The sequence below is a fragment of the Aphelocoma coerulescens genome (genome assembly GCF_041296385.1).
Source record: "Aphelocoma coerulescens isolate FSJ_1873_10779 chromosome Z unlocalized genomic scaffold, UR_Acoe_1.0 ChrZ, whole genome shotgun sequence".
Lineage (NCBI taxonomy): Eukaryota > Metazoa > Chordata > Aves > Passeriformes > Corvidae > Aphelocoma > Aphelocoma coerulescens.
This window is the reverse complement of record NW_027184085.1, coordinates 22,478,358-22,502,761: the sequence shown is the minus strand read 5'-3', so window position 1 is coordinate 22,502,761 and position 24,404 is coordinate 22,478,358. Positions and strand designations below refer to the sequence as shown.

Below are 24,404 nucleotides of genomic sequence, written 5' to 3'. Positions count from 1 at the left end.
GTATTTGAAATTTGGCAAATTTTAGAATAGCTTTTGTGTAAGTAGACATGTAATACTCAGAATATTAATATCATTAACAATCTGCTCCATGGGGGTAAGATTAGGATTAAGGAATTTCTTAGTTGATAGGTACACTCTTTGAAAACAAAGCCACTATATAAAATTTTTTTTTCATAAAATACTGTCATCATTTGCATCCAAGTGACAAAATTTAGTTATTAAGCATGAACAAGCTCATGAATCAAATAAAACTGAGCATTCAGATGCATTTTCCACAAACAAGTAAGTGACCGAAACTGGAGATAAAAACCTGAAAGACAGTAAAGAAATATAATACAAGAGAATTTATGTTAGCCACGAACAGATAGCTCTTGCACCCTACACAGACTCTGGCAGTGCACACAGGAGATGTTAGGAAAGCAGAGCACAGGTAGGAAGGCATATTTTATTTACTAATTCACAGCAGGACCTTCCCAATTTGTTCAAGTCTCAGTATGCTCACTGAGAAGTCATAAATTCTAAGTGCATGTTTAAATGTATCAATTTTAAATCAAATATAAAATAGAGATAATACTGACTTTATTAAATGTTTAATTCAGGAGAGAAAAAAAATTGTATCTGTCTGCCCGGCAGTTTGGGGATGTTACTATATGCGTGAAGATAAGTTGATGGGTACGTATTGCCTCCAGATCCTAACCTGAAATCAATTTCTTTCAACTACTTATAAAAACTGGGCAACAGTGGATTATCTACTAGACCTTTGTAACAACAAGAAAATTCCTATTTAAATCTTAACCCTCAGAAACTGACATGTCAGGCATGTCCTTCAAAAGCTTAACTGACTAGTTTAGGGCACAAATGAATATCTTTCTAAGGGTACAATGGGTTAATACAAAACTAAGTGGAAAAAAACCCAGTTTTGTAGAATTGTGCAGAATAAATGACATTATCCACTGTTTTCAATCAAAATTCATGACCCTGTGTATTAATTTTAAGACATGGCTTTCTTCACATGAGCGAGAAAAGATTAAAGTTTAGGAAAACTTAGACCTTCCTTTAAAACACTTGCATTTAAAGGAGTGTAATTACAAAATTTACAGAAACAAAGCACTGAAGTAATAAAATTACTACCAATTACTCATTAATCTAACCAGAGCAGAGCATTAACTGTATATCCTAACAACTTAACTCTTACCAAATGCATATATTTTCAACAGTAATCTAAACGGTGCATTACAAAATATTAATCTGAAAAAGATACAGGGATAATTAATATGTATACATCCCAAATAAAGATAACCGTAAATACATATTTTGCTATAAGTCATTATTATAGCTTTATTAAATCTGTATTTTATCTGGATTTTACAATTTAAAGCTGGAATTCACAGATTTAACATACATGTTTGCAGAGTTCTCTTACTTTTTCATTTTGATATTAATTATGCCTATGATATTAATTACATTTAATAAATTATGTAGTGTATATTATGGGATATCTATATGCATATAAAATTAGCATACTGTATGTAATAAATATATCAACCGATCTCTCACTTAAAAAGCACTGAAGAAAGCATATAAAGGCATACATGAGTATCACTGAATGTGGCTGAAAGTTGAACATCAGAACTAGAATGCTGCACAGTAGGGAAAAAATACTGCATTTGTGTAATTAATTATTAATTTTTCATTCAGCATTTACTTGCTAAAGTTTTGAATCTTGCTTTTAATGCCTTTGTGCCTTTTTAATACTGTTTTCTAATGTACATCTAACTTATGTTCTTTGTATTATTATTAAAATCTTGTACTGTTTTCCTGGGGAAAGCTGCTTTTTCTCTGGTACACAAAATTTGGTTTAGACCTAAGTCTCTGCTTTGGCTTAAATCCCAGAATATCCTGATTTCTAAATGAAATGCAAAGCCTTTCATATGGATATCATGACTAAAAAGCTTCAGTCTTTACAGTGGATCCTGCACTGTTTTAATCCCTGTTATAGTGCCATTCATTTCATTGCAGTTACATTTTTAAATTTTAATATATGGACATATATTTTTATTTAAAATATGTGGTCTCAGTACCAAATATGAAAAAGGGGTACTTAAAATGAAGCTTTGTATTGACATAAGTTTCATTATTTCAGAACTGGTCCCGGAGACTAACAACATTATAAATGATCATATATTATGGTGGTTTTGAAACTTAAAAAATGTTTCAAGTACTTTAAGTATTCTCCCAGTAGGGAAAGGGTATACATACACACATTTTTCATCACTCTTAATGCATGCAGTAGTATAGGTGCTCTTTAATAAGGCTGTTTGCTATGGTAAAGCACACTCTAGCCATACACCTGTTCAAGTTCCCATAGGCATTGTCAGGTACCAAGAGGCAAAGAAAAGACTTTTTAAAGATTAAGCAAAGATTTCCATAGATGAATTGGGTTTTATTCTTCATTTTTTCCTCCTTGAACTACTGACAATTGAGATGCTTTGATCAAACTTTCCATCACTATTTACCTTCAGAGACTAACTAGCTGGAGCACTTCAGCTCCAAAAGTTTCAGGAAATTGCAAGAAGCACCAAATAGGGAGTTTAATGCTGCATAATGGTTTTCATTCTATGAGAGAGATTGCAGATGGTGCATCAGAGTTCTCTTTGTCAATTACTTCTGGAAACCACTCTCATATTATGGGGGAGCTGGGTTTTTTAGGATCAGAACTAAGCATAATTTGTAGTTTATAGAGGCTTTAGACTCTGCTTCTATTATAGATCATAATTTTCCTTCATTGATCATTCAGTTTCATTGCTGTTGTTCAAATAAATTATTTTTAGAAATAGTACCATTTTTATTCTAATGCAAGCATCTTTTGAGGCAGAAACACAAGACTAGTCCTAATGCCTTTCTGTTTGGGGGAATCTGTTGGAATCACTAGTGCAAGTTCTCAAATTCTTTGTTGTATGTTTTTCAGTTGAGTATCTCTTGACCAGCAGTCTGATTCCCAGCTAAAACCAGCAGTTAGGCTTTGTATGTCTTTTCTAACAGAAGAGTATCTGTAAACTGTCTGAGATCACTGTCAGGGTCAGGAAGAAAGACAGCGCATATTGAAAAAATAGAACAGCTCTCAGCACATCAAAGCACAGAGATTTGTCTCAGAAGGCTGTTGGCAATTTGTAAAATGTCAGGTTATTTCAGGTGCCTCACTGAAATGTGTAACTATGTTGACAAGCGAATGCAGGTAAGACATGGAGAAAAAATCCTTAAGAGTGAACAGTCTGTGCCAAAAAAAAAAAAAAAAGAAAAGGAAAAAAAAAAAAAAAAGAAAAAAAGAAGGTTACTTAGTATCTAGATTGATGCAAACACAAAATCAGTGTGCCTTGTGCCAAGGAGCAGAGGAAAGGGAGACCAGGAAAAAACACAGCAACACAAGTTACTTCAATCAGTAAAGATCAGTAAAGGCATTCCTAAATATTTTTTTCTTTCTTTTCTTTCTTTTTTTTTTTTCATTTCTGCTGTATAAAAAGATGTTTTTAATACTCTGCTATAAACACTGCCTGCTGCCAAGTATATTGATTGTGTTAGGTTAGATTTATTGTAGGCCCCATGGCAAATATGAGAAACCTAGAAGCATGACATGCTTTTGGTTAATGGATAGATTATGGTGAGAAGAGTGATCAAATGGTCTGGAGGACAACATCTGAATGGGGCATACAGGGAACTGCAGCTGTAAGGAGTTGTATCGCTGACTTCTAACAGTTATGACACAACGTTTCTACCTTGAGCAGAAGTAGAAAGTTAAGTCTTGATTCCAAATGAATAACCCAGAAAGATTGTCATGGTTTAATCCCATCTGGCAACCAAACACCACACAGCCACTTCCTCACTTCCCCTCAGGATCTGTGATAAAATCAGAAGGGTAGAAGTTAAAAAACATGGGTTGAGATACAGACAGTTTAATAGAGGAAGCAAAAGCTGTGCATGCAAGCAAAGCAAAATAAGGAATTTATTCACTGCTTCCCATGGACAGGCACGTGTTCAGCCATCCCCAAGAGAGCTGGATTCCATCACAAGTCACGGTTACTCAGGAAGGCAAACAGTATAATTACAAATGCCCCCCTCTTCTTCCTTCTTCCTCCCAGTTTATATACTGGCCATGATGTCACATGGTCTGGAATATCCCTTTGGTCAGTTTGGGTCACTGTCTGGCTGTGTCTCATCTCAGCCTCCCAAGCAGCCCCAGTCCCCTCCCCAGAATAAAAAGTTCTTAAGGGAAAATTCTTTGTGGCTAAACTTTGCTTTGCACATTCATTCCCAGTATGCCATTAGGATTTGTCTCTCATAAATGTAATGCTAACCATAGCCACAAACTGACCCTTATATGAAGATCCCATGTCATAGCCAAGATGATAAAGTTGTTTCACAACCCGAACTTTCCCTTGTCAGTCCATTTGCAGTCCCACTTCACTAGGCCTCTGTGTTTTGTCTCCTTCTTATCTATTAAGTCTCTCTGTGAGTAGCCAGAGCCTTAAACCATAACAACTCCAGCTGTGGCTGCTCTCAGCTGAGAAAGCCTTTAAGTCAGAGTTTTGAAGTTGAGCAAGCCTTCAACTTACCCCTTTCCTCTAAATGTGGGAGTTTCAACAGTGTGTGTGTATGCACAAACTCACTGTTTCAGTACCTGCTCATACCAAGAGCTCACTTATGGTAAGTGTTCTCCCCGAGGAGTCACATTAAAGAGGACATTGAGGTGCTGGAGTGTGTCCAGTGATGGGCAACAAAGCCGGATGAAAGGACTAGCAAATGTGTCATATGAGGAACAGCTGGGGGAGCTCGGTGTGTTTAGTCTCAAGAAGAGGAGGCTCGGGGGGACATTATCGCTCTTAGAGCTCCCTGAGAGGAAGGTGCCAGGTGGGGAGCTGGTCCCTCCTACGGTGCCCAGGACTACAGGAAATGGCCGTAAACTGAGACAGGGAAGATTCAGGTTACATATCAGAAATTTTTTCCGCATTATTACTGTGGTCAAGCATTGGAATAGATTGCCTAAAGAGGTAATTGAATCACCTTGAGATGTTCTTCAGGTGCTTGGATCTGGTGCCGAGTTATAGTTTAGTAGTTTAGGGGTTAGAGTGGTAGTGCTGGATGGATGGTTGATGGACTGCATGATCTTAACATCTCTTCCAACACTGATGATTCTATGATTCTACGATTTTGCTTCTGTCATCCTTCAGGGACCAAGCATGTCAATCTGTTTGTGACCTCCGATTAACCCTAGCATGCCTACAATCCATGTTGGCCAAATCCTAATTCATTTAGCCAAATACAATACTTCGGACACACTTCTGAACAGTAGCTCAATTACAGTCGGCCAGTAATAATAGAAAGCAAACCAGCCGCATTGTCATGTCCCTTTCGGCGCCCGCCAGGACCGGGTGTCGGCGGAGCGCTGTGACTGTCACGGCCGCCTCCCACTCGTCCCTCGCGGAGGCCGCGCGAGCGCCCTCCCTGCGTCCGGAGCCGCCCCGCGCATGCGTCCCGCCGCACCGCTAGGGGGCGTGCGCCTGGAAGGCGGCCGCTAAGTGGCGCAGGAGCGGGTGGAGGGAGCGCTTCCTGCGGCGGTGCGGCCGCTTCCTGCCGCTTCCTGCCGCTTCCTGCCGCTTCCCGGCCGCTTCCTGCGGCGTCTGTGCATCCGGGGGACGGGGACGGTGCTCAGCTGCAGGAACTGGTCTCCGTTGCCCACTCCGCACGGTGCTTCCCGCAGGCCCGTCCCGCCTGCCTCCTCTCAGGCCCTGCGTGAGTGTCCTGTGGGGGTCCTGCGTGGACGTGACAGGGAGCAGCGTCAGGGGGTTGGGCTCTGGCCCCAGGGGTGGCGGTGGCCCCGGAGGCCTCTCCCGGCACTGGGGCTGGGGGCTGGCGGGCCTCCGTGCGCGCGGGCTTACCTGCACGGTTCACTTGTGTGACTCTGTGGGAAGTACGCGCTTGTTTGGAAACAGTGCCCACGGGGACAAAGGTACCTGAACTGTAAGTTACGACACTGTTTAAGAGAGCCTGGCAATTCCTGGCGAGGTAAACAGTGCTGAAAGTCACGGTAAAGGTCGTTGTCACTATTGTGAGACAGCTGTGTTATTGCATTGTTTCGGGTTGGGAAAGGTAACTCCTCCATTCTTCTCTTCCTGGTGTTTACAGCTTCCAAGGCTAAACCGAACATGTGTTTCTTCTGCGCCTAGCTCTTGAATTCTCATTCATCGTTCTGTTACCAGCTAATTGTATCCATAAACTGCTTATGTGTACGGTATGCTGTGGAGAGTGCCTGGTCTCCTCAGAGGGGGCGGATAAGGCATGTTAGCAGTTGTTCTGTCTAATAGAAAAGGAAAAGTTTGGACAGCACATAAATGCTCATTCAGACTAAATGTCAAATAACTTTCTTTTTATGCAACTCGGTGTCATTTCTTCGGCAGAACTGAAAGTGAACATCCATTAATGCATAATGCTTCCCCTCACCCACCCCATCAAATGGAAAAAAAAAAAAGGGAAGAACTGTAATAGCTTTTTCATGGAGCTAGTGCAGCAATGTCCATGTATTTACTATTCACTAGTGTGGGTTGTCATCACAGGAAATAAAGAGCAAAGCCAAACCCAACCACATAAACTCCTCATTATTCATTTTCCTATGCTCTGTGCTAATGCTGCCTGCAGTGGTAGAGCTATCTGGCCAGTTGCCCAGAATCAATTTTTGATTTAACAGATAGTAAACCAACATTTTTCTATGACAGAATCTATTCAGTTAAATAATACTATACAGGTATGATATTCTTAAATCATGCTTAGATTAGTTGCAAGTGGTGTCATCATTTGGCTGCTTTTTACATGTCATGTCATGAAAAAATACTAACTTCATGAGATAACGTGTAGTTCATTATTAGCTGCGTCTTCATGCTCTTATGATGTAGTCAGGAATTTCTTTCCATATATTGTGAACCTCATTATGGAATGTTTGAGCTATGAAGCAAATTCCACTGTTACATGGTACTTTTCCCTGAGATTAAAACTTTTATATCTTGTGACATTTAATTTTTCTAAAATTAAATGTAAAATTGTGGGGACTAAATAAAAATTCACTTTTAAACATACATAAAGTAAGCAGTAATTATAAGACTTCAGAGTATACAGTATTTTTATTTAGTGTCTTGTACTGAAAGGCAATAAAAGCTACCCTGTGATCACCATGCTCTTAAGCAATTCCTGGAAGTGTATTCTAGATTACTTAAATTTTTAAACCAAGATCTTAAAAGGTAACCTATAAAGTATTTCTTTTTGCCTGATTTCAATTTCTTTCTTTCTTTCTTTCTTTCTTTTAATGTAGATAAAAGAATACATGTTCACTTCAAGTAGAAAGGAGCATGTTCCCAAATTCTTCCAACTTGGGTCGTCCACCATTCCCTCCAAAATACCAACAACAGAGTACTTTTTTCACTAAACTTCCTCTAAATATACCTCCTAGTCTTCTTTCTCACCAGCAAATTATCGTTCCTCCGATTCATTTTCGCACTGCAGTGTAAGTACAGTAAGATTTGATAGCAGGGGTTGGGTCTGAAAGAAATATTTCTGTTTATGGAGGATGGTTTTCACTGTTTTTAACATTGAACTGCATTGAATGTCACAATACATGAAGATGTCAAACGTATAAAAAAGAGCTGTGTCATTTCTCTTATGGACCTACAAACCTTAATGCTCGCCTCCATTGGGCATAATGCATGAGATGCCATTGCACTGATTAGAGTTGTTAATCCACAGTTCATTTTTAAAGCTCTCAATTGTATTTGTTTATTGGGGAGAACAGAGAGGAGATGAGAAGGGGAAGAAAAGTTTATTCTTGGGTCTATATTTCAAGACACCATTGTGTTCTTTAGGCTTTTGAATTTAACATCTTTAAGTTAATTTTTTTGATAACCCCTTCTTACACATATGCTGTCAAGAATGACCATTTTCTGTTTTTAATGAAATACATATTATAAACTGAAATATGTCTTCATTTTGAATAGAAAGATGTATCACTGCTAAGAGAAAAAAATGACAGGACTTGTAGAGTTTATTATTCAGTTAACAAAAACGACCATCTCATAAAAAGCATCTTGGTTATCTTATGAATAATACTTATGGACTGTAGTCTTTCTAGAGCCCTTTTGAGTGGGAACATTGAAGCTACTCCAGCTGTTACTCCGGTAGTTACACTGCAACCAGTGACTTACGGAAGTGTCAGTCCAGTGTCTACATCAGATGCCGTGACGTCATTTCAAGGAAGAAAGTAAGTTATTTGTATATATCTGACTACTGCTGGTTATAATGTACCCATTGTGAAGCTCGTCTGTTATCAATTTCTTATGCAATTTGAGTTGTGTTAGAAATTGTGATACTGAATACTTTTTTGTTTTTGATGGAAACAGGCCATGTATTGGCTCTTTAAAGCATTATACCTGTTTTTGATAATCTTTGTACTCATAAGTGACTTCCTGTACCTAGTTTTCCTCCTCCAACAGCTGTAGCCTTGCAGAAGTAATTTAAGTGATTTATTGTAATACTGCAATGGATTGTAGTCCGTGTGGGATTGACTTTAAGAAGGTTTGTGTCAATGAATGTTTTTTTTCTTGTTAATTTGTCAAGTTAAGAGTAGAGTGCACCCTCAAGGTTTTATGGGAATTGTCATGTTTTCCTGATGACACATGAGGTGTTTTTCCTTGTTTTCTTAATTATGTGATGTATTATTTTTCAAATACAAAGCATTAAATTCCAGCATGTATAAATTCTCTTTTCTAAAGACGATTTTATGGAAACCTAATTTTTGTTGTTTTTTTAAAAAAATTAACTTGAATTTACATTACTACCTTTGATATTTTAGTTACCACGGAAAGGGAAATTTTACATAAATGTAGGGTTTAATTTTCCTTTAATGCTTTAGAAAAAAAAACCTGTTCTCTTTATCAGTTCACATATACTAGTTGATAAGTGTTTCTAGAATTCTGGGAATCAGCTGATTGGAAGGAGGTTCTATGTAGTATGTCTTCAGTACTATCTCCTGTATGTTATTTCTGTACCAAATCTAACATGAAAAAATAAGCACAATCAAATATATGCTATTAAGTTACAGTTGAGTATGTAATTATTCCATGAACTAAGGAAATTCCTGGTTTCATGCTGCATGCATCTTTTCCTCTTGAACGGTCTGTTCTATGAAAAGCTGTGCTGTGTTGGGAGATTTGCAGTCAATTTAACCAAACTTGTCATTTGGGTTTCAGTTGGTTAGTGCAGATGCTTGCCTTAAAGAATTGCATCAATCCAATTCTAGGCTAGCTTCATTTCTGCAATTTTATGTTCTCTTTTCCCATTCCAGGTTTGTTTCACATAGTACCTAGGATAGGCATGACTGTTCTGTAGCACACTTGGGCTTAGTGAAGTGGTTATGTCATTAAGTTTTAATATTTAAACTTTGTAGAAGTGGTCTTTTAATCATAAGTTGGAGCTTGTAAACTAGAGGAATTACACAGTGTCTCTCTCTAGGAGACAAAGTCAACAAAGCGTTCCAGATGATGCCAAAAGGCAGCGGATTCATTCACATGATTCTGACACAACTGTAGTTAACCAAGCAGTGCCTTTACCAGAAGAACGTAGACGCTCCTTCCCATCACCAATTTCGATTCAGTCTCCGGTGTTGCATGCACATGGCTCACCAGCTTTAATTGGATGTGTCCCTCCTTTGCAAGATAATTTGTTTCCAGACCCTGCAGGAACTAGGCTCCCTGTTGCCAAGGATGAGGTAATTGCTTTCTGTGCCTGTACTTTACTTCTGGCTTTTGAGTAGGCAGAATCCAGAGGTGCTGTGGGAGACCACAAAAATTTCTACACGGGTTTTTAACAGTGTCATGGGATATCTATTGCTAAGCTGCCATTAGAAGGAGTGTCAATAAATGTAGCTGCCACTGTGGTTCTATATCACCTCCTTGTCTGTGCTTGGTTTTGAAGTATTTTTGTGGGGACAGGGGAAATCAGGGTATTGTTTCCTTGTGTTGTTTGATTTCCATCCTGATGTCAGGAAACCTACGCGTCTCCGCTCTACGAAGTAAAACTTGGAGAAATAGTCCATTTCTCACATGAAATGAGGTGGGGAGAATCCTGACTGAAAAAACCCCACCATAGTAATATGAGAGAAGCCCATTCTGAATAAATGCAGTATTTGGCCTCTAAAGATGTTCTCTACCTTATTTCAAGAAACTATAAAAGTCGCTGTAATAGCTGTTCTGGAATATAGAAGAGAATGGAATGTAGTTTAGAACTGTTTCTTGTTCTGCACGAACATGACAGAAGGGTTTGGGGTTTTTTAGCATAAGTATGCCTGTTTGTTATAAAATGTAACAGTATTGTGAAAGGAGAACAGTTAATACCTCCTTCCAACAAAGATCGAACTTCTTCTTTAACAGTTTTTGTGGGATGAAAAAGAAAGCTAATTTTAATCAGTTTTTATAATTAGCTTTTTTCCTCCTGTTACTGGCAGGCAAACTGTTGACATTAAAGTCAGCAGATGATGTCTCTGGTCTTTCTAGTTATTCCCTGAAAGGGTGCATGTACTGATGATGCAGAAATTATTTTCTGTGGTTTGACATTTTATAACAAATGGAACAAATTTAAATTTAAAAACTTAGCAGAAATTTCTTCTAGGGAACTATTCATTGTGAGTTTAAGTGTAGTAAAACTGTAGACAATGGAGTAGGTCATGTGAAATGGTGCTGAGTTTTGCATAAAAAAATCCAACTTTCTCTGTTTCATGTAATTGCATCTCTGACCGGAAAGAAGATTCACTTTACTTTTTGTGTGTGTGTGTCCAGTTAAGTCAACAGATTTTGGAGTTGTTTCAAGTGTGTCGGCAACAGGCCTCTGATTTGGACAGAAAAGAGCTCTGCAGAACAGAACTCCAGAGAGAAATTCAGCTAATTTTTCCACGTATGTTTAGAATTCAATTACTTAAATATCAGTTTGAATGCTCTTCAAGTTTGCGATTCTTCCTTCCTCTCAAACTGTAATATGTCACATTTTCTGATACTCTTCTGTTACAGAGAGCAGACTTTTTTTGGTTGGGTCCTCACTGAATGGATTTGGCACTCGTACTAGTGATGGTGATTTGTGCCTGGTGGTTAAAGAAGAACCAGTAAGTAATTTAAAACATACATAGTTAAACATAGGTTTTATGTGTGGGCTATTAAAAGGCTGGATCCTGAAATGATAAAAAAGTGCTCAAATCTTTTTGATTTAATAACACAGTTTTGCACTCATAATAGCTACAAAGTGTGGGCCCAGATATGAATTCAACCCTATAAACCTAACAAAACTTACTTTTTAAATCTTTACCTTCAATTCATAAGTGAAAAAATACAGCAAAAGGAAAGAGGAGGAAGAAAATTGTTTAGAGAACTCTTTTAAATGCAGAAACAACTTGTAATAAGTAAAATTTCTTATATTGTTGTTTAGATTCATAGCTACCAATTTTAGTGATCAGGCATAAAAATGTATTTAATATCTGGAATATTTTTAGTGAAAAAAGAATGTTATGAGTAGAAATGAAGTTAAAGGAAAAGGATATCTACAGGAAATTTAAATAGACCATAATCTTGAAAGAATTGCAGTGTCATTTAAAGGGAAAAAGAGGACATTTTTGTGTAAGTGGGACTAGGTTTTCATCTGGGTCTGTGATTTTTAAATGTATATGTAGGCTGCAGAATGTGTTAGTGTACATGTTCATGTCTTATTCTGAGAACTAATTTCATTTTGAAAGGAAAGCATGCTTACTTTGAACATTTAAATGAGAGATATCAATTTTTTTCATTAATTTTAATACCACATTTCAGGTGAATCAGAAGACTGAAGCGAGACGTATACTCAGCTTAGTCCAAAAACTCTTCAGTACTAAACTTTGTAAGTTACTGTCTAAAGTGAGGTGGTAAGATTATTGGCAATTCTGGAAGAAGTATTGATGCACAATTGCAACTAATATATGTAATTGCATCTTGTCTAGGTTCTAATCACAGTACTCTTTGAAGAAAAGCTATAAATATTTAGTGATGTTATTCGATGCTGATCAATGGTAATTAGAAAAACAGTTTTTCTTGAAAACTAGGGGACTTCAATAATGCGTAATATTTCAGATGACTTTTGAATTGTGGAACACAATGAGAAGGGAGTAGATTTCTGTTTGGGAAACCTCTGTTAGTGAACTCTTGCTAATATCTTGGATTGCAGTGTCTTCCTGTGAAAAATACTCTTAAAAATTTGTAAAATAAGATGTCACTCACAGTAAACTGTATAGAATTGATTTTTTTCTTTTGAGAAGTAATTAACTTAGGTACCTAATGAAAAAAGTAATAAATGTTGACAGTACCAGCACACACACACATAAAACATGTCAATTCACAGTTTTTATTGGTTGTTGTTTAGACTCCCTTCAGATTAAGAATTCACATGGGCAGTTCTTGACTTAAATGTGAAAACCTTCTACTTCAAAGAGGCTTTTGTATCATCCTTTGAATTATAAAATACCCTGACATTTACTGATATCAATGACTTTATCACCCTTCTTCCCAGACTTGTGATAGACTCTTTGATGCTACTCCTTATGGTAATGTTCTGAACAGTCCTGCAGTGCTAAAAGGAACAAACTGTAAATTTAAATGCAGACTTCAAAATTTCTTCATTGGCAAGCATGCATGCACAGATTTTAACAGCTCACTTGGAAGAAAGACTTGATAGATCTATTGCTGAATAGGCATCTGATATTTAATGCTTATTATACTGTATATTGACATTTGCATAAGTCTGAAAATTAATCTAGGTTTGTCTGTGGTGCAGCTCTCTCCAGTGCTTTCTGTTAGCACAGTGATAAAATAGGTGTGTTCTCAGGGATCAGAAAGGGAGCTTCTAAATAAGCAATCTTTCTCAAGAGCTTTTGTTCTGTGACAGAGCATTAGACAAAATCAAGTCAGAAAGGTATGATGGTCATGTGCAAGTGATCCTCAAAGGTATTTGTGCTTTTGCCTGTTTTTTTTATGCTTTCGTAATTCTTTGTTACCTTTCAAGTGCATTTGGTCAGCTTGATTTAATCAAAATGTTCTGTGGAAGGTAAGGCAGGACAAAGCACTGCTGAGATTACCACTCCTGTCAGGCGCTCTTAGTTGTGGTATGTAGACCTTCTCTTCAGAATCCTGAAGATTCTGTGGCATTAATTCCTACACCTAGCAGTGTGTCCTGTGTCTGTGTATGGATGTTCTGTGAATAGAACTAACAGGCAAAAATTGTTTGAAAATGTTCGAAACAAAAAGGCTTTGGCATAATGGGTCTTTCCATTTAGATTTAGCTAATTTACAAGCTGTAGCTCAACTCTGCCAAGGTTTAGTACTTCTGAAACAAGAGATGTCCTGGTTTCAGCTGAGATAGTTAATTTTCTTAATAGCTGGTACAGTGCTGTAATTTGGATTTAATATGAAAAGAACGTTGGTAGCACACTGAAGTTTCAGTTGTTGCTCAGTAGTGCTTACTATAAATCAAGGACAGCCTGTCTACCTAAAATGTATGAATCTGCTTCCGAAAATTATTTTCAAGTTTTCTGCTGCCCTGTTAGCATTTATGAAGCTATCCTATAATTTTAAGGTAATACCTCTTTAACAATATTAGTTAAGTATTTCTTTCTTTAGAAGAGAGACTGCAGCATGTTCTCAACAAGTGTGTGAGCAGTCAAAAAACTTATTGTTGCTTCGCATGAGAGAACGGAAATAAACATAGTTTGGGCCAAGCATGAAAGCTAGCAAAGTGTGTGCCAAGATATAAGAGAAACAACAGGAGGGAGAAAATATAAGATGCTGTTTGAAATTAAGTTCTTGCTCTGGTTTTATGAAAGAGTTAAAGGACAAAAAGAAATAAGGAGGATATTTGTGGCATAGGTAAAGTTTTAGAGCTATTTTACCTTTTTCCAGATCAATTCAGAAACTTGGGAGTTTTTTCTGTCTGTGCCTCTCATAACATTTCCCTCTTTGTTCTTGCACTCTGCAGTGTTGCTGTGCATCCCAGTATAAGGACAGTAAGCGTGTGATTCTGTGCTTATTTCACCTTAATTTTATGATTGATAAATGAAGAAGCATTCCAAGTGCAAATTAGATCACTCTCTTTCACAATTTGTTTTGTCTTCAGAACTTTAAGTGCTATCTCTTTTGTCCTTGTTATAGAGCTGAATGTGATTGCTAGATTAGTAGGTTTGGGAAGTGGATTCAAAATTTGCATAGCTTAGTTCAGTTTCAGGTTTGTCAATGGTAACAAGTGTGAGCAAGAAATTTTAGTCCATCAGATTCTAAATCTTTCAGCAGAGCCTTTTCTGTGTTGTCATTCTGCATCTAGAGTACCAGCTGAAGTGAAAATATGTTCTCTTCTGAATAGTCTAATCACAGAGAAAAGTGGGAGAAAGCTTCAGGTATTTTATTCACTGTTTTTGTGGGGCGTGTTAGTCTTAAAGGTATGTATTGTGTTTCTCCTAGAGAAGAGAGATGTAGGGATAGCAAATATATAATCTGTATCAAAGACTAGCTGATGGTGTGTAACTTCTTGGCTTATTTGTTCAGATACCTGCAGATGTATTTTTTTACAAGATTGGCTGACATTTCCAGAACTGTATGCTGAAGTCAATGTCTTTAGAAATGTGAAGTATTAATTTGGGGTGATAACTGAAGAGGTTACATCTAAACCGCTGAGAGTAAATGTCAGACTGATTCCTCACTTCAGATTCATCTGTGTGGGATTCATTTGAAAACCACCTTGGTAGTGTTAGGTTGACAGGTATTTACTGTGTACATAAATAACAAAGAGGTGCAGTAGCATTGAGACTAGGGTATCAGAGTGGAATCTGCCTAATGGTGGTCTAGTGGAAAATGTGTAACAGCTGGGACAAGCAAAGGAATTTGAACTCAACTGAATGACTTTGAAGGACTGTGCAGGTTGTTGAGTGAATTCCAAAAAATCAGCAATTATTTTGTCCTGTGGTGCGTTGTACCTTTCTAGATTCTTCATGAATGTGGGTTCAGACTCCTGTGTTGCCCAGTTTCTCCTTCTATAGTATAACCCAATCAATGAGAGCAGGCTACGTGCCCAGGATGCCAAAGATCTTTTTGGCATATACCATGTTTGGGATTAATATTCTGTACAATTTCTTAATCTTTCATTCTGTAAAAGAAGAGAGAGAATTAAGCTGTTCAGTCTGAAATTCTGCATAAGTTACATATGAACCAGTGCTTAGTCTTCTTTGAAGCCATTATATTCTTCTTTTCTAAGCTGTAGTGGTGTCCATGACCTTTTCATAGACATGCCCAAAACTGGGGAGCAACTGTATAGATTTCTTTTCATATATTTTGATGTAGCCCCTCTGATCATAGCTTTCACAATCACACAGTCAGTTTACTAAGGCACTTACTCAACCTGTATGTATTTCAGAATTCCACATCCTGTATTTGTGACTATTTCTTCCCAGTATGTAGGTATAAACTACAATATAGATTCTGTTAACAGCCTCATTGGTTTGAGCCAAGAAACAGGATACCAGCAGGAAGTCACTGCTTTCTAACTTCCTCTTTGCTCTTCTAACTTCCTCCTTGCTTTTTACCACCCTGTGAAACAGACTGGGTTTATGTTTTGGGCTGTATCTTTTTTTCTTAGCCAACTAATTTGACACAAGCATCCATCAAGTGTAGGGAGGCATTTGCAGACAAGGATGTGTTTGGAAGTGGATTGTCGCTAGAATGAGTTCAGTTAATTTCTGAAGAGCATTGGTAAGGGTCATAGTGAGGAAAGTTGAATTGCTATGGCATACAGAAAGACATCCAGTGTTGTCTACCATGTGCTAGTGTATTGGGAATCTTTGTCATAAATTTGGTAGTGAAAGGAAAGTAGTCAGAAAGGCAAACTCTCACTTTAAAAATGTTCTGGGATGCTGGAGGAGAGATGCCTGGATGTGTCTGAAGGTTCAGCTAGAGGCGATGCTTGTGTAAAGTTTACAGTCAGTGAACATGAATTGAAGTTACTTATTTAAGATTCTCCCATTAACATCAGTAAATTAGTAAGATTATCTTTTATTCTGAGTGCCAGTCTATGTGTTGCTTAGGCTTGTACAGCACATTAAAATCCAGATAAAAGATTGCCTCCGGTCAAATCTGTCTGGACATGCATATCCATAAAACAGTTTCAGAAAGTCTCAAAAAAAAAAAAAAGAAAAAAAGAGAAGTTTGTTTTAATTGAGTATTTCCCAGCAGTGTTCCACAAAATCTGAATTTGTCATCCAAAAGCAATGGAGATGATGCTATTTAATCAAGGTGGCTATTCAGCTGATAGAAGTACCTTGTTGCTTTCTGTGGGGGGAAATAAAAAATTAGAGTTTATTCAAGGTTATTTTTAGTCTGTATTACTTGTACTGTGCATGCTTATTTATGCTAATCTGAGGTTAATTTATAGAAACAATGGGAAAATGTATGATGTTGGATATGGATAAATACAACTGGTCCTAGATTTGGCAACACAAGTAATTACTAAAATCATGCTTTTTGCCCGAATTCATGTCATGTAACCTACAGGCTATATTTTTCTTTCTTTTTCATTACTTTCTTGGGCATAGTATTCATTCAGGATTATGGGAAACTGCTGAATATACGCTGAGGTATCATGAAGTATAGGGAAATCACAACAATATGGTTGATGCAACAGTTTTGGGGAGCCAAGTGTGGAGGGTGCATTTGGTGGCTTTTTGTGAGTGGCTGAGCTTAGTATGTGTGAGTTTGGACAGTCTGGCATTGAGCCTATGTGTGTATACTGTGTAGATAATCATCTGATAATCATAATCAATGTGGATTTATTGCATGTGCTGTTACTATTAAAGCAAAAGGCAGATAAAGGTTATCCCATCTTTGATAGAAAGCATTGTCCTGTTTTCAGTAGCATTTCCTGATACGTACTTTATCATTCAAATGAACAGTTTTGAAAACAAGTTTTAAGCCTATCACTAGCCCATCCTGGTTGGATATGTTCTTGCTCCTTTATTGTTGTACTTTAATTATAACTATTCAGGATTTCTATTACAAGTACTGTTCCATGAAAGCATTGTAGTACTGCATTCCTTACGTTCAAATTTCTGGAATGTATTTCCCACAGAAAACTATGTGTTCTACTTTCTTCTCTTACATTTAGTGTGGGGGGTGTTTCACATGCTTTCCTAGGTTGTTTTTTTTGCTACAGTTGCTAAAGGTTACTTAGTTTAGCACAACTCTGCTAAATATAATAAGCTGCTATTTGCTATAAATCAGTCGATAAGATTGTATTACAGGATATTTTACTAAGATCTGCATCTTGCATGAAACTTAATTGCATGTTTTTCTCCATTTCAGCAAGCTACATTGAGCGACCTCAGCTGATCAGAGCAAAAGTGCCAATAGTAAAATTCAGGGATAAAGTCAGGCAAGTATTCTGTTCAGCATAATCTTTTAGACTTTGACATGGGAAAGTGTTCTATAGATGTACTGCCCTTAGGAGTAATCCCACTGTTATGTGTGTTTATTTGTGTGGTGCCATAGTTGTATTGCAGATTTGTAGATCTAACATGCAGTGGCAGTCAGCTTATTGCACTGATGGTCTGAAACACCTCTTGTGGTTGAGATGCTTTTTTGATTCCTGTGATGTGAATTAGAAGCAGTACATCACGTATTTTTTTTTGAAAAAGTGACGTATTTTTGTGGGCTTTTTGTACATAGTAGACTCCAAGTTGACAAATGGTTTGACAGAAAAACAGTGGTAGGAAGAAAACTGTTGTGAAATAGAATTTTGCTTGCTGTGCAGACATAACTATTGAGCTATACAAACAACACTGAAACAACCTAGTTTGTGATGATGTTTTCTTGTATTCATTGTCTATTCATTATGAAGACATGAGAATAATTTAGAGGGATGTGCTAGGACAGAGAATGATGTATTTCATATTGTGTATGATGAAAATACCTGCCAGAGGAAAAAGTCTTGCAAAGGACTGAAATGTGTTGACAGTCTGAGTAATGTTCATATCTTCCTCTGTTCATTGGCTTAGTTTTGTAAAACTGATATGTATTAGCTTCCTATAGTAATGTAGTTTCATTCTTCTCTGTAGATTGGACTTGGAACAACTTTAATGTAGCTGTCTTAACCTGTCTATATGGTTCTAAAATTTTACAGACCTGTATCTATTTTAAAAACAAATAAGCCTACTTTTCTGGCCTCTGCCTATGAAAGCGTATCACAACATGGTTTTATGATGATTTAGCTTTATCATCATAAGGTTCCTGCCCTGATAAAGCTAAATCAGTCATGTTCACAAAATGAACTAATCTATATCATCAATTTAACCTTCTGTTGCATCTGAGATGATATACACTTGTTGGGTTTTTTGCTTTATACTTCTTTCTTCATTTACACCCAATGCCATATTTACATGAGTATACTTGCCTACCTTTTAAAAATTTGAATGTTTTTTACTTTCTCTTCTAACAGTACAGAAGGTTGTTTCTTCCATGCTTTCTGAAAGTATGATACTTGTCAAGTGTTATATGGATTAGCTACATATAACAATGCTAGTCTTTTTGTATATAAATGAAATTATAAATTCCTGGCACAAATATTGAATTAGTTATGGGATTGTAACAATATTTTTTTCCCAATTTAAAATGAGAAAATAAACTTTAAAAAGAAACCTTAAGTATGGAACTGGATGGAAGTGATTGTGTGAGAAGATTGAAGTTGTTTTGTAAGCACTTACAGTCCATAGTACAGTCGCTTTTTCAAAAAAAAAGTCATGATAATTATATACCTTACAGATAGGATTTAAAGAACTCTTTCTTTCCCACTAAATCAAAGTATGATCTTCTGAGACTAGAAGCAGCACATTATATTTTGCAGAGTAAAAACCAGTATTTTTCACCATGTGGTTTTCTGTATTGCTTTTGTGGAAGAGAGGAGTGGTGGGGAATGTCATGATTTTTTGTTAGGAATTTTTTTTTTTAATTGTTGTTTGTTTTTGTTTTGTTTTCTGTCTTTACAGCTATCTTTCTCTTACATAACCTGTCATCTCCATCCATGTTTTGTCTTTTTGTTTAAGCATTTGTCTCTTTCCAGTCTCTTACTGGCCTCTTGTCTTTTGTAGGCTCAGGTGTACAAAGAATGCGTACTCATGCATTTTTTCACAGAGGTCTTGAAAAATTGATTGGATATCCTGTACCCAGGGCACTAAGCCTGACTTTGCCAAAATTGAAAACTAGACATTACAAGCTTCCTGTGAAAGCTAGTTTTCTGATGCCCAGCTGCTGAGAGAAGATGGTTGAATTCAGTGGGTGTTATCTCTGTGTCTGGAGATCCACATTCTAATGTGTTACCAGTGGTCCATACATACCTGCAAATGGCAGTTGCCCCTTACTTTGGTTTGGTGAATGACGAAGCATTCAGTTTGTATTTGTTCTCTTTTATTATACTAAAACTTAGGAGTTTATAGTGCTGTAAAAGTAAGAGAAGATCCATTGCACTTAAAGACTTACCATCTTTTGTTTTGGTAGTCTTTCCCAGGAAATTATTTTAATGCTGGCTCTGCTTCCCAACAAGCCTTTGATCAAATATCTTTATACTACAGAAGATACAAAGCCTTCCTCTTCTGCTACAATTGATGAGCAGTTGACTCTTTTCTTCTCCTTTAGTGCTTTTTAGTAGAACTTGAGTCCCAGCAGTACTAAACCTTTTTCACTTGCCACCACTGCAACAGCTATTAAAACATGCATAGTAAAGTGCAAAATAACTGCAATAGAACTTGCTTCAATTGGCATCTGGTAAATAGTCCTCTTGTTAATTTGGATTAATTGGAATTACATATGCAATCTGACATTTTTTTATTATATTTGCACATGCAGTTAATATTCTTATGGGTGTTCATGCTTATATTTACAACTGTGAAGTGGTAGCTGAAGCTTGTTTATTTCCTGTACTTTTATGTACTATATTCTTAAAACATAAAAAAGGCCCTGCTTGATACTAACTCAGGTTTAAAATTATTCAGTGGTTTTGATGCAAAGAATGTTTTAATGTAAAAAATGTTTAAAAGATGTAAAAAATGTTAAATGTACGAAATATGCAAAAAATTTCTTATAGACCTCAAATTATTGTCTTTTACCAAATTTAATGAACTTCAGGTCCATGTTCCCTTATATAGTCAAGAAAATCCTAAGAAGTATTTGAGCAAACAAGTGCTATGTGAATGCAGCTTGTGCATGTAAAATGGAATAGCTATACATCACAGACAACTACTTCTTTGTCTAATAATAAGCTCTTCTTGTTGGGAGTTAGTGTTGCTGTGGCTTTTTTACCATGAATGCAATATAATTTCTTGAGTTCTGTGAGTAGTTAGGCTCTATATGCAGTAGGAAATTCAAACTTGGGGGCAGGTTGTGTTGTAAGTAAGGCAGTTAGTGCTTGTTTGCCTTATTTAACCTTAACAGAATGAAAATTATCAAAACTGTTTTATTGCAAAACATGCAGTGTTTACTCAGAATTGATTTTATTCCAAAGTACTGATTCTCTCTTATTGTCATTGCAGAAATGACTCTTACCTTCTAACCTCTTCCCATTGTCTTTCTCAGTTCATTGGCATAATTTCCTAAACTAATACCTCAGAGAATCCTTCCTGGTATCAAAACTTACCTGTAGTAAATAATGTAAATCATGTCTAGTTGGGAGAAAGATTTGGTAAAAATTAAAAAAGTTATGTTAAGTTGTCCTAAAGTCTAAATTTGTATCTACATGTATTCTTCATGTAAAACAACAATTACATTTTTATAACAAAGGAATTCAAGTTTATAAGTGGCTCAGGTGATATAAACAAAATCATAGGAATCATGGCATTTAAAGCTCTGAAGAACGTTTCTAGGGCTTTATATTAAAATTATATTTCTCCATATCTGTCACATAGTAGTAGTAAACATTCAGAAATTGAATACCATGATGCTTAATTTTTTTTTTCCTCCCTAATAGCAATGTGGATTTCGACTTGAATGTAAACAATGTTATAGGTATAAGAAACACATTCCTTCTGAGAACCTATGCGTTCAGTAAGTTTTTATTTTATCTTCTTATTTCTTTAAAAGTTGCTTTTTGAGTTTGTATTTTGGTATTGATATGCTACAAACATATAATTTAATACATTGTATTACTATGTATATATTTACCTCTTTAGCTACATTAAGTAGGTTTAAGGTAAGTTCTTGTTGCTCATTCTAAATATGTGGAGAAAACAGCTAGGTATGTTTTTCATTGAATATTATAATATTCAGAAGATAACAAAGATTCTTCATATTAGGGTTCATGTATCTACTATAATGGCTACTTCAGGTATTCTGCATATAACAAGATCATGATAGTAATGGTCATCTAGTGGTATAATCTCCAGTTTGGTTTCCTTACAGCCAATGACAGCCGATTACTCATGGCTGATAGCCAGCTGTGTCTGTGTGCTGTTGCAGAGTCTTTCTCTTTCCTTGGAAAATCCAAAATACTGCTTCAGTATTTATACTAATCCCAAATCAAAACTGGATTGTGTCTACTCAGGAGTTTGCATTTTAGGGAGAGATTGTGAAACAGCCTTGTGAAAGGAAAGTAATAAGAACAACGCTCTTAGTGGTAAACTAAGGTTTTGTTTCTTAGCATTGCAATGTCATTTGGCAGTTAAATACATAAAGGAGCATGCCTCAGGCTATTTCTTTAGGGCATTTGCATTTGTTCCTTTACCACCTTCTTCAGTTCTTGCATAAAGGAATTTCTTTCTATTTAGGGTAGGCAATTACCAATAGAAGCTATCTTCACTAGTTAACTTTTACTAGTGTTTCAGTCAGACTAGTTTGTGTTCCATATTCGTGTTACTAGGAGACTCTACAACTTGTCCTGGGTCAGTTGGTTAACTGTGACTTCTTCATACATTCAGGAAGTTGTATGACTGGAAAAGGATTTGCTTCCAAGTTTAAAAATATTAGGAAGTAATCATTGTCATTTACAACTGCGGATGAGCAGTCACTTCACCAGGTCTAATGTTGATATATTTGTTTGTAGCTTCTGTCACAGACTGTCTTTACTGTTCTCAGAAAATCACTATAGGGCACACAAGTCCAGATGTGGAAAGAGCAGTGGAAGCAGTCCTAGTATCCCACCTTTTCTTCTGTTCTGCTGTGGTGCTCACTTTTATAAGGCCAGCAAAATTAACTTCATGTTTCCTGATGAAGGCTAAATATTTTCTTGAGGTCAAGGAGTGAGTTAGTAGTGAAGGGAGACTTGTGATTGAAAATATTATCTTCTCAATGTTCTGGACCTTTCTAAACATATCAGGCATACAGCTTGTCTGTCTTGTCTTCCTTGGACCAGAAAACTCAGGTGACATAAGGCAAACAAAACTAAATGAAGCTTTTTATCAGACTATCTCTTTCCATACCTTTATAAGTTGTATCAGCAAGGGTAGATAGCCTTATATGTATTAGCCTGCTCACTTAAATAGGGCTTCAACTTGCAGGGGGAAAAAAAATTATCAAATTACCTCAAATGTGGAAGATGTATTGGTCTGTTTTCCATTAGAACAAATGAGATGCTCAGGCAAATAAGGGACTAATTACTAATTACCTTAGTGAACATGATTAAAAAGCTAAAACTCCAAATATTTCTGTGGATGCTGTTCAGTCTGTTTTGAAGTTAACTCTTCTGTGTTGGTGCATGGGTGCTCTAGAAAACATCGAGGAGGATGAGGCAAGGTGAAACAAAATGTCCACAGAAAGTGTGGGTAGATTAGGCAGAGCTAGAAGGTGAAGTCTGAGCTGTTATGTTACCAGTGGTTTGTTGAAAGAGGCAGGTCTGTGATTAATCAGCAATTTTTGCTAGATATTTTTCAGTTAGTGGAAGCTGGACTTTTTAGCTTTGTGCAAATAACATTACTGAGCATTTTCTTGAGGGGTAGCTGATATCAGAGTATCAGACAAAGTTTACTGGTCATATTGCACACTAACTATACAGATTACAGACAGTAGCAGACAGAATTTAATATCTCAAAATGAGGTCAACTAAAAAAAGATCTTTTCTACTGTGACACACAAAGAAGTTGTGTTTGAAACTGGAGCCTATTTACATTTTTCTCTCATGAAAAAATGCTATTTCAATTAATGCATCTTCATATGGTACAATACTTTTTTGGCATCTCACAATTAGTGTACTAAATTTTATTTTTTTGGTTCAACCACTGGTGAACAATGTCATGAATAAGGTGATTAGGGATAAAGAGTTTGTTTGTTTCCAAAAGGCCTTCCAGGTCTAGTAGGACACTGATTGTGAGAAGAGTACTGGTTACATGGGCATGTGTGCTGAATCACTCTGAACATGTTGTGAAAAAATTGTTCTTGCTAGTTTTACAGAATAACAGAGAGCACCCCAACTGGTGCAGTTGTAGGATGTCTTTTGTCCTCGTGTCCTGATGAGCAGAATACAAAGCTTTGTAAAATGATGCCAGGTTAGAAAGATACTCCAGAATGTATAAGCTTGTAAGGCACTGTAAGGCACTTGACTGAACTGATGATCTGCATAGCTGCAAATAATAAATTAAGTATGCTGCAGAGTCCCAGGAGTTTGTGGTGAGTGACATCTACCTACAGTAGATTAATACCTTAATTAGAAGGCTGTCTATATTCACCAGAAATTCAGAAGATGATACCTGGAATATGCCTGCATTTTTGTTTTTCCTCATGAAATGCACATGTATTGATTTAAAGAGATACTATCTCTTTAAATGTTAGATCTCATGTTAGATACATGTATCTAACATGTCATCTACATAAAAAGCTATTGAGGACAAGACAAATTTAAAATTTGTGTTTGTATGCAGGGGTTACTGCTCTCATGTATCCTGATGTAAACTTAAGAATCAGCTGTCCTCCAACCACAGGAATACTTTTCCTGTTAGTATAGGCTAAATAAAAAAATAACATAGGGTCTGTCCTGGCAGCAAGTTAATTCAGGGGAAATTAGTACCATGAACTGGAGAGACCTTAGAAGTAAAAAGTGACTTTGCAAATCCCCTGGTATACATCTTGTAATGTGTCTGTGGATCTTACCACTCAAAAGACTGTTTTCAAATGCAAATATTTTGTTTTGATTTTTATAGGATGGATAGTAATTCTAGAATAACTAAGTAAATTCTATAAAATATCTGCAAAAGGTAGCCTTAGAATACAAAACTACCGTGTTGATCAAGTAGGAGCAAATGTTGATTAACTGCTGTCTAGTTAAATGTAATTTTTTTGAGA

General features: G+C 36.6%; 1 protein-coding gene across 2 annotated transcripts in view; it reads left to right on the top strand.

The window, feature by feature from the left end:
* The first annotated feature begins 5,633 nt into the window (after window positions 1-5,633).
* TENT2 (terminal nucleotidyltransferase 2) overlaps window positions 5,634-24,404 on the top strand; it is a 41,866-nt gene continuing 23,095 nt past the window's right edge. Inside the window, exons 1-9 of one of the 2 annotated variants that reach the window (XM_069001105.1) lie at window positions 5,634-5,787; window positions 7,358-7,549; window positions 8,171-8,299; window positions 9,550-9,805; window positions 10,872-10,986; window positions 11,100-11,191; window positions 11,889-11,955; window positions 17,451-17,520; window positions 21,103-21,179. In XM_069001105.1, the coding sequence (XP_068857206.1) occupies window positions 7,395-7,549; window positions 8,171-8,299; window positions 9,550-9,805; window positions 10,872-10,986; window positions 11,100-11,191; window positions 11,889-11,955; window positions 17,451-17,520; window positions 21,103-21,179 (961 nt within the window). In that variant the 5' untranslated portion in view covers window positions 5,634-5,787; window positions 7,358-7,394. Of the gene's footprint in view, window positions 5,788-7,357; window positions 7,550-8,161; window positions 8,300-9,549; window positions 9,806-10,871; window positions 10,987-11,099; window positions 11,192-11,888; window positions 11,956-17,450; window positions 17,521-21,102; window positions 21,180-24,404 lie in introns of both variants that reach the window. The other variant, XM_069001104.1, reaches the window with a different exon arrangement.